This window comes from Hirundo rustica, chromosome 2 (assembly GCF_015227805.2).
Source record: "Hirundo rustica isolate bHirRus1 chromosome 2, bHirRus1.pri.v3, whole genome shotgun sequence".
NCBI classification, from domain to species: Eukaryota; Metazoa; Chordata; class Aves; order Passeriformes; family Hirundinidae; genus Hirundo; species Hirundo rustica.
This window is the reverse complement of record NC_053451.1, coordinates 77948462-77959398: the sequence shown is the minus strand read 5'-3', so window position 1 is coordinate 77959398 and position 10937 is coordinate 77948462. Positions and strand designations below refer to the sequence as shown.

Genomic DNA, 10937 nt, shown 5'->3' with positions numbered 1-10937 from the left:
GTGTGGCCCAGGTGAGCAAAGCCATCAGTCATCCTGTGCATCCTGTTCACCCTGCCATCACAGAAGGAAGACTATCGTATGAAAAGATGATCCTATTTGGGTTCACACATTCTGTGGTAACTGGCTTTGCCTATAGTACAAAGCTTCAAGAGGAAGTATTTAATTAATAATCCTGCCACCAACTCATTCCGGTTCTTTTTCTATATAGCAACTTAGAGCAACATTAATACATTCACATGAACTCTATAGAATTTTATTATGTCAGGAAAATGTCAGCCCCTCTGACCAATTAATCCAGCCTGCCTGGAAGGCTGCTGGAACACGAGGTGAGTGCTGTCTCTTTGGGAATCATTGCTGGAGAGCATCTTCAGCTGGTGGCTGGTCGCTGGGAACAGCGAGTGAAATGCAACTCCATAGCAGGAACACATGTGCAGCTTCAGTGCTGGCCCCAGGCAATCTTCTGCTGTTGTCCTCTTGCCCCGGCCACTCCCCACCACCGCTCACCACAAGCCCTGGAGCTCACACAGCCACAGAAAGAGCCATCACCTGTCACAACAGGGCCAGAAAACCAACACAAGACTAAGAGGACTAGTTTGGCCTCAGTCAGCCCACTTATCCAGCACATCCCACGATTGCACAAGCGCTGGAAACCTGTGGTTTAGGATGACAGGAGGAAGGTGGTGCTGCCAGCTCTTTTGACTGCAGCATGCAATTAGAGTCACTTAAGCTGACTGTAGAACTACAGGGTATTTTGATTTCCCTCCGATGCTTGTAAAGGGGAGAAGGGTGAGGACAGCCTTAAAGTACAAAAAGCCCTTTGTTTTTGTGAGGAATCACAATGGTCTACTAGTGGGCAGGCTTAAGAGGTCCATGGAGATGAGATGGAGAAATGGCTGGTAAAGAGAAAAGGTCCACAGACTGAGTTGAAAGTCACACTGCAGAATCACCCCTTGTCCACAGAGATCCCACATTAAGCTAGATAAGCCATTAAAACATGTGGTCCATGATAGTTTATTCTCAATTTCCCTAGTGCCTGACATGAGTCCTGGTGCCAGTCACATGGCTGCGGTTGAAGCCAATGTTTCCAAAGGTCTCTGTGCAATGAGGACCTGCTGTAACCACCGTGAAAGACAGAGGGGGCATGCAGGGGTGCAGTAGCCACTAGGTCTCTCCAGCTGATGATGAGACAAGGTTTGTGCAGTGGGCTTTCCCCGACATTCAGGTGGGTTTAGAGTCTTTTTGCCCTCTGCACAGCTCTGTGCCAAACGGATGAAAGAGACGGAGCCTTCAAGTTCTGATTTTTCAAGGTTGCATGCTTCATTTATTATTTCTTACCTTACAATTTTCTCAGTGCCCAACAAGATGTTCACAGCTGCTTGGACATCTGACGACTCCCCCCATCCAGGGCTGTCCTTATCTTTTATACTAATTGCTACATATTCTTTATTTATCATTTCTTGCCAATGCCTATTACTAATACTAAACAGATCATCTCTACCTTGACCCAATCCCCATTAAACTACTTTGTGCCAACGTCAGTGCCGAAATGGAGTGAGGGAAGAAGAAGGAAGAAGCAGGAGACAACGCCCCAAATCCTCCATCTTGCCCCCATTCACTTCAATGCTATAAATCTAAATTTACTGTTTTTTCACCCTGTGATAAGCTAAACTACAATCTTTCACACTCTTGTGGCCTGCAAACCTTCTCGCAGTGCAGGAAGTCTTTCCCATGGACTGAGATCAAAGCCAATGTCTCTCCGAGCTCTGGGCCGGGCTCCGAGACCCCTCTGTCCCGGTCTCTGACCCTCCAGGGCAGCCAAAGGAATGCCCTGGACTCCAACAGGTTTGAGTAAGCTAAGGAGCATATCTCCATCTCCATGCAGAACAGCTCCATTTGAGTTGACCTTCTATTAGTCACCATGTCTTAGGATTGGTCTGAAAACGTCTTCTTCTCTTCTCTTCTCTTCTCTTCTCTTCTCTTCTCTTCTCTTCTCTTCTCTTCTCTTCTCTTCTCTTCTCTTCTCTTCTCTTCTCTTCTCTTCTCTTCGCTTCGCTTCGCTTCGCTTCACTTCTCTTCGCTTCGCTTCTCTTCGCTTCGCTTCGCTTCGCTTCGCTTCGCTTCGCTTCTCTTCTCCTGTCCAGAGTTAGAAATGCAGAGGTGACCCCAGTGCCTGCTTGAGACCCCAGTGCCTGCTTGAGACCCCAGTGCACCAAATCCCTGGCAGGTCTAGGTCACGGCACCAGGAAAGCCCATTTCTGCTTTACCTCAGGCACTGCCACTGCCAAGGAAGAATGACAACCAGGCACTGCTGCACAGGTTCCCCATTGCTCAGGGGTATAATGGATTAAGTAGTGAATGCATTAAATGATCCCTAACTATAATTAGCTCCCTCTGTGCTTGTAACGCTACAGCCTCATACAAATGGTTTCTAATGACACATGCAGTGCCTAGGAACTGGGTAATAGCTATTTAAACAGTTGCTGATCCTTGAGCTGGTACATGACAGTGTATTTTACAATTATTGAGAAACTTTGGACATTTTTTAAAAGTGCTCCGGGCATTGACCTAGAGAAAAGCTTGGTTAGAGGAGAGCAGAGAGGGTGCCCTTTCCCTAATGGTAACAGATAGATAATGATCCAGTTGTCAGACATTACTGCTGCCCAGTCTTGACTGTCTCCGTTACCACTCTTTCCCTGCAGTGTGATTAGCAAAACAGATAGCCAGCTCCCAAATCCTGCCCAGTACAGGCACTCAAGGAGAGTTGAGACACTCTTCTGAAAAATACTCCTTTATGTACATACATACATAATGTTCAGGCATGAAATCTTGCTCATCTGGTACTGCATCATAAACTCCTCCGTGAGTAAAGACCCATCAAATGTACCAAGACAGAAAGGCTGCTGGCCACACTGGGCAGCTGGAGCCTCTGTGCGTGCACCAGGTTGCAAGCTCAAGGGCTGAAGACCGCTGTTTCAAAATTCAAGATGCAATGACTGTTTTTAAATAATAATAACAATCTCTTTTGATCTTGTTCCTGAAGCTAAGGATAATAATGAGATTTTTATTCAAGAACAGCCTTTTGGCTCAAGAAGCAGAGAAAATTGCAGATCTCGTGAATTATGAAGCCCAAAAGCAAAAGCTCAAAATAAAACAAGTTTGCAATTTCAGCTACTCCGGTAATAATCAGCCAACACACTATAGATATTTTACTCACCAAAAATAAGCAGAAAGAATGCCACAGTTTCTGAAAAGCACATTGTGCCAAAATAAAATCCATTCATTTTTTTCATGAGACGAAATTTGTACTCCATTAGAAATTTGATTTTAATGAAGACAGTGTGTCATAACACTTTTCACCTGACCTTGAAATGACAACATGCCTTATTCACTTTGGTGATCAGGTTTCACTTCACAGGAAATGGAGAATAAAATTAATTTAGTCTTTTCTAAGCACATGCACTCACACATACATGATAATTTAAATGTGATTTGCTGCTATTAGAATACTACAGGTCTGCCTCAGCCCACAGAGCTGCTGCCAGCAAAGCCTGATCTGCCCACTGAAGGCAAGATAGCATGAATTGCAGAGGGCAAGAGAGGACTCCTCCAGCCACCCAGTCCTAAGAGCTGACACTTGAGCCAGTAATTGAGGTTTTCTACCAGTTTCCTAATTCACAGCCACATGAAGCCTCTGTCAGACAGGGAGTATACGGCTACAAAGCCATACTAAAACTGCTTCACTGCAAGGAAGACATAAATACATTTCATTAGAGCTCTTTGCTCAAAGCAATATCAGAGGGAGAAGCAGAATTGCAGGTTTTCAGGTAAGCAGTATTTCTCCGTTTTCAATTTGGAGGGTTCAAGATTGTGGTGAAGAACCGATCAGCAGTGCCAAGAAAGCCAAAGTGGGGATAAATCAAATATTCTAGTAAATTTGTCTAACATGATATGAAATATACTGGAGAGGCATAAATGTGGGTGACAGTGGTATCACTGAGTAGCAGAAAAGAGAGAAAACATGCACACCCTTAGCTGTTGTGATTATAGACCTGGATTGGTTTCAAACAAACTTGACAGCCTTTAACTAGTGCATCTTTGACTGCAAAGCTTCTAATTTAACCAGACCTAATATTAATGTTAAAAAGCATTAATGTTTTAACTAAATTGTGGGGACACTGTTTGAATTTCACTCTGAAGTGCTTCTGAGTAACAAAGAGATAATCACCTTGCTGACTTGTTATGATCAAGTAATGCCCATTGTGTCCCAGCTTTAATGATTGGCTTTGTCAGAGCAAATTGGTCATGTTCCACCAATTATTGGGATAACGAATAGGTAACATGTTAAATGCTGTGAACTGAGTCACATATTCCAAGACTGAATAAGGTACAATTCTGTCTTTTTTTCAGGTTTGGGGTTTTTTTGTTTGTTGATTTTTGTTTGTTTAGTTGTTGTTGTTGTTGTTGTTTGTTTGGGTTTTTTTTAATGTATTGATTTCACCTGGATGTTTAATGTAGCACTGATTTAATTTAAAGATGCTGTTTCTGAGAAAAGAGAGATGATCTAGGCTTGATAGTACTCTGTTTACCATTTTATGTAGTTTCTTTAAAATATTTTCTAACATGGAATTGGTTAGGATCTGGAAGAGTGGTACTCACCTGAGGTGCTGAAGACACACAGTGGTACAGCTCTTGACTCACTTGAGATATCCAGAGCTGAACTAGTCACCTTGGGCTACCTTTTGTACCAATGGAAAGAAATAGGCATGCCAAAAGAGTAAATAATTTATCTTAGAAGCCTCAGTTGTGGGTAGATATATTATGTCTTGGAGGAAACTTCTCTACTTTGATGATAAAGGGGGACTCACGAGGACTGGCTCCAATTTAAGCATCTAACTTTCTGATACCTGAAGTTAGATGATTTTCATGCTTGGTTACCATTTTTTCAGGTTAAAACACTACCAAGAAATGTTATGTCTTGGACTCCCTGTGGAGAGATCCAAATTGGCTATGTCAGACAAGAAATCATTTCAGAGACAAGTCTACCTAGCTCCAATTGGCATAGAATGGGAAGCAAAATCACTGCCTGCCTTCTGTGCTTTCCTTTTTCCCTCTGCCCTTTGAGTCTTTATTAATTTAAATCAATTTTATGCCACTATGGAGCTTGATTTAAAAAAGAAAAACCAAAACAAAACAACAGCCCTCCTCCAAAAAACAACCCTCAAAACAAACAAACAAAAAAACAAAACAAAACAAAACAAAACAAAAAAAAAAACCAAACAAACAAACAAACAAAAAAAACCCCAAAAAAAACAAAAACCCAAACCCAAAAAACTTATACTAGATTTATACTCTGCTGACTCCAAGAGAAAAAAATCGTGTTCAGGAAACAATCTGTCAGGTTATGGGAGCATCAGGTCCTGAGATCTGTAACCAAATGTAACATCTTTTTGCTTTCATGGAAAGCATAGCAACATCTCTGTTTCATGAGCACAAAACACTGATTAACTCAGATTAATGAAGATAATATTTGGATGCAGCTCTACTTTCTGAAAGGTCAAGACTAGTTCCTAGTTTTGCAAAATCTAAGCCCAAACTCCCTCTAGCTCTCTAAATGTGTGCTTCCTACCCCTGAAGACTTGCAGATAAGCAATAAACGTCTTCTTCAATGAAGGAGGCTAAACAAAGGAAGAGTAAAATTAATAATTATCAAAATTAAATGTAAAAGAGAGGAAAAGATGAAACGAAACATTTCAGTGGTGTTATCTAAGTCAGACTGGGTATATTGGCAAATCCTCATTTCCTCACAGTACTGTGCCTTCTCAAACATATAACATTTTCTCCAGCTACAAAAGGTTTAACTGACATTTGTTCCAACAAACCAATTAAAACTAAACTACAACTAAAATCTGATTTTTGTCTTAAGGAGACTTTTGCAAACATGGCATCTGAGTGCCCCAGTAATTTTACTGCTCAGCCCAGCCCCGCAGACTGCTTGACAAGCTGCAAGGATGAAGATTTCTTGCAGGTGAAATTCTATCTCTCCATCCTTTACAGCCTAATCTTCCTGGTGTGCTTCCCAGGAAACATTGTGACCATTTTTGTTTACTGTGTTAAGATGAGGCCCTGGAAAAGCAGCACCATCATTATGTTAAACCTGGCTATCACTGACCTATTGTATGTAGTCACGCTTCCTTTCTTTATACACTATTATGTTAATGGATATGACTGGATTTTTGGAGACCTCATGTGCAAGTTTATTCAGTTTTGTTTCTACTTCAACATGTACAGTGGTATTCTCTTCCTTAGCTGCTTCAGCATCTTCCGCTTTTTGGTAGTTGTGCACCCAATGAAGTGTCTTTTCCTTCGGAAGCGGAGATGGGCAGTGGTGACTTGCACAGTCATTTGGATGATTTCCCTGATGGCCCTCAGCCCCTTGGCTGTCCTGATTGCCCCAAGCCACAGGCAGAACAAGACGATCTGCCCAGACCTGGTTGCTGCTAAGGACTCTGACACCAGTCGCTGGTACAACTGGGGACTGACTGTGTTTGCCTTCTTCTTGCCCTTGCTGACGGTGACTCTGTGCTACGTGCTCATCATTTGCCTCTTGGCCACTGGGCTCCACACACAGGCTAGCTACAAACAGAAGGCTCGCAGACTCACTGTTCTCCTCCTGCTGGTCTTCTATGTGTGCTTCCTCCCCTTCCATGTCTTTCAAGGGATTCGTCTGGAGCTCCAAGTACAGCCAGTTAGCTGCCACTTGAAGAAAAACATCCTTTTTATGTTTATTATATCTAAGCCTTTAGCAGCATTAAATACTTTTGGAAATTTGCTGCTCTATGTAGTGTCAGGAGATAACTTCCAGCAGGCGATACTCTCACTCTTCAAGTTTTGGACAAACAAGAGTTTGAAGTAGAAGAGATTGATGTCATTCAACATTTACAGAGGAAGGGTCAAAACCTGTCTTCAACCAGCCAGGCACCACCTCCCTGTCATCAGACTATTCAGGTTAACCCAGCCAGTGCCCAAGTAGAGTTAATCTGTTCTGAGTTACAAACTGATCATCAAAGGAGAAAATTTATGATTAAAAATAAAAAGTTTTAAATAAAATACTAATAAATTAAGTGTGAAACTTCTCAGAAATGCTTCTGTGGTTGCTTCCTGAATCCATGAATCCTCTTTTGGAGAATGGCCAGTTCCAGAAAAAAATACTAGTCTATTAGAGGCAGATACAGATTCAGAATAGGAGTGATCCTAAATTAATTTTATTAACTTAAAAGATAAGTGTGGTCTGAGATAGGGACCTGTCTGACTTTATTCCTAAGCCATGAAGAGGGGTAAGACTCTCTGGAGATCAAAACCTTTCTTAGGTCAGTAGGATGCTCATCTCACCTCCCTGGAGACATTGACAGGGTAGGTGTATGCGTACAGCTAATCGCCTTGTCCTAAAGAAATAAGCAGTTTTAGAGTGTGATTCACTGAATTATTCCTGATGTCTGCATTTGGACAAGGTGAATCATGACCTAGATGTGTCTGTTTCTCTCCACTGACCATAAAAGGTAAGCAGATCAGACACAGACTTAAAGGTTCGTCCTGCTTTTGAGGAGCTGAGGTGCAGCTCTAGTACTGACTGGGATGTATCACTCTCCAGAGGTGGCTAGAGGTGCAGCTTACACAGTAAGAACCCAGTCAGTGCCTTTAGCGATTGCCTGAAGAGTAACGGGGGGTAATACAAGATCACTCTTACAAGGATTTTCCACACTACTGATATAGGATCTGTGGAATCATAGAGCAGTTTTTCTTGGAAGGGAGCTTTAAAGGCCATAGAGTCCAGTCCCCCTGCAATGAGCAGGGACATCTTCAACTAGACCAGGTTGCTCAGAGCCATGTCCAGACTCTGACGGTTTTCAGGGGTGGGACATCCACCACCTCTCCAAGCAACCTGTGACAGTGTTATGCCATCCTCATGGTAAAAAAATTCTTCCTTATATTTAGTCTGAAACAGCCCTATTATTGTTGTAAACCATTACTCCTTTTCCTACTGGTAAAGTCTCTATTAAAAAGTATCTCCTGATTTTTCCTGTAAGCCCTCTTCAAGCGTTGAACAGCTGCAATCCATTCATCTTAGACTTTCTCTACTACAGACAGAACAATTGCAACTTTCTCAGCCTTTCCTCACAGAGGGGGTGTTCTAGCCCTCTGATTATCCTTTTGGCCTACCTCTGGATTCTCTCCAGTGTTGGGGCCCCAGACCTGGACACAGCACTCCAGGTGGGGTCTCATGTGGGTGGAGCAGAGGGGCAGAATCCCCTGCTGGCCACACTTCTTTCGGTGCAGCCTAGGATATGATTGGCTGTGAGCATACATTGCTGGCTTGTTTTTCATTCACCAGTACCACCAACTCACAGGAAATCAAAATAATTTTTGCCCATTACATTATTCAGTGAAGCTCTTCTTGGTCACACCAAGTAAGGAACAGCTTTGGGTAATAACATATATAAGGGGCAATATGGGCTGTCTCATGTGGGAAAAAAAATAGACTTGTACAAAAGTATGAGTCCAATAATTGCAGATATATCTAGAGAGGTCCCAGTACCAGCTGAGGTACTCCAGCCATCAGCAATACAAAAATATTAGCAACACAATATTAAGAGCCCAAAAGTATGATCACAGAGTGAATCCTCCAATACATTTTTATAATAGCCTTATTTCATGTTTCATTACTTTTGCTCTCTACTGCAAAATGTCCATTAATCAATGGGAACACGTGCTGCCTCAAGGCTTTCATGCGACCCTTCTCCTTATCCAACACCTCTATGCATGGGCTGGTCTTCAAGCGACCACCAGACCAGGACCACTAGAGCACCACCCCCATTAAGCAGATGCCTGAGTGATTGGCAGGCAGCCTGTGACTCCCCTGTGCCATAGGGAGCCCATTTCCTGCCTATCTCACAGCCAGCTTGGAAAGAACAACAGCATTTCTCTGGGCTAGGACAGAAGATGGCCTGTGAAGGAAATATTCTGCCAGAAATCAGAGGAAGAAGCCATTTTGCTCCCCAAATAGGCCATTGTATTTTAATCCATCCTTAGCTACTCATCAAGGTAACTTCAAAAACTTCTGCACAGCACAGCATGAATTCCCCTGAGACCACTATCCAGCCTCAAACTGTGGATGAGGTCTTATGGTTGAAGAAAGAAACTAGCCATTAGAGAGGTTTCATGATGCAAACCTCCAAAAGATGTAAAGAAAATGCCTCCCACAGCACATGCTGCATTGATTTTGACAGTCTTCCAGCTTCTCCTTCTCCACCACACTTGCAGCGCTGTTCTCAACCACTTGCTCCTGAGACACCAGACACATCAGATATACCATGAGAAGGCAATGATGAACATGGCATTTTTGCTGGTTTTTTAAGTTATTCTATTAAAAGAACCACCAAGATTTTTTTTTTTTTTTTAAGTAAAATCAGGCTTATACATTATCTTTTAAGTTTTTCTAACTCCATTTGAGTCCTACCTTAATATCTACAGCATGGAATCTGGTTCTTACGGTGTTTGAGCTAGAAAAGGAACTGCCTCTGTTTTTGCCACAATATGTTGGTAGGTTTTGCTTTCAACTTTAAATTAAGCTCTGTATCAGACCCTCTTCAGCTCTACTTGATACTAATTTGTTCATACATCCAGGCTATGTACACTTTTTCTTAAATGGAGGATGCCTAGAACAGTTTCCAGGGATGGGGCATCCACAAGTTTTTGTACCTTTTTACACAAACAAAGAAGAAACCCCTTCAAAGAGAAACCCAGGTGCTACCTTCAGCATGACAGCGGCAGACTGTTGCCATACCTTGATACTCAGATTTTTGGCATACCCTGACAGCAATATGGGGCTCTGGGACCTCACAACCGTGCCATGGAAGAGGAGGACAAAGTTAGTTTTCCCAGATGTACAAACATGATTTGATCCCTACCAATAAGGAGACTGAAATCTCCATTTTAAGAATGCTTAAAAAGCCCAGCAGATAGTCCAAGCCTGCCTAATGAGATGCCCTGCACTTTCCAACAGACTTGTGCGTGTCTCATGTATGGGAGGGCAGAAGGGACAATGAAACGGAGAGGGGAGGAAAACCCATATCAGCTCTGAGGATAAACTCACTTCTGTGGATGAATGTGATGCACACACACACTTTTGCTTCTTTAATATTGTTTTCATTTTCCTCTGGCAGCATCTGCTCTGGGATACCTCTGCAGGCCCCACAAAGGCAGGACATACGGGTCTACCTGCCCAGCACAGCTGTGGGGAGGGAAGGCCCTGCACACAAAGACTTTGTAGGCCAAAGTCACTCACAAAACCAATTCAGATTTGGTTTAGATGTGTCAGCACACAAGGAAGGACATACAAAATGCTCTTTGGTCCTGCACCAGAGGTGGGGGACAAGAGGCCTATGCCGGTTTATCAGCTGTGTCCATTCCCAAAGAGTAAACATGAACCTCAGTTAAACATACCTTATATAAGCACCGTATTGAAAAACTATGACTGCCAGTAACCTTTCTTCCTCTACATGTACAAATCCAATGCAAATAACCACCCAGAATTTCCCCACAGATCCATCATCGGATTTCCACTTTATAAAACTGCCTACCCAAACACCACCTTCAGTGGCTGTTCATGGGTTTGCATATGCAAACCCTGAGGGACAGGGGCAGGGGGGACTTAACTAAAAAAAGCACATGCACTGGGTTGAGAACATTAGCCACAGGCATTTACACAAACCAGCCACAGGTATTCAGGCATTAGCCACACATTATGTTGAAATTTTGACTCTGTCGTCTAAAGCCTTCCCAAATTCCTGTGATATGTTGGGCCAGGATGACAGGGATGGTGACAACACCAAAATAAAATATTAGAATAGTTTAGGTTGAAAGGGACCTTTATAGGCCCT

The 10937-nt window shown here is 42.7% G+C and overlaps 1 protein-coding gene across 1 annotated transcript; it reads left to right on the top strand.

Annotated features, from left to right (window-relative positions):
• Window positions 1–5938: 5938 nt before the first annotated feature.
• On the top strand, window positions 5939–6913 carry LOC120749342 (2-oxoglutarate receptor 1-like). The gene has a single exon (XM_040056655.1). The coding sequence runs from the start codon at window positions 5939–5941 to the stop codon at window positions 6911–6913; it is 975 nt and encodes a 324-aa protein (XP_039912589.1).
• The last annotated feature ends 4024 nt before the right edge of the window (window positions 6914–10937 follow it).

What these genes read in the sequence shown, in the direction of transcription:
- LOC120749342 (XM_040056655.1), top strand. Translation starts at nt 5,939, where the DNA reads ATGGCATCTGAGTGCCCCAGTAATTTTACTGCTCAGCCCAGCCCCGCA.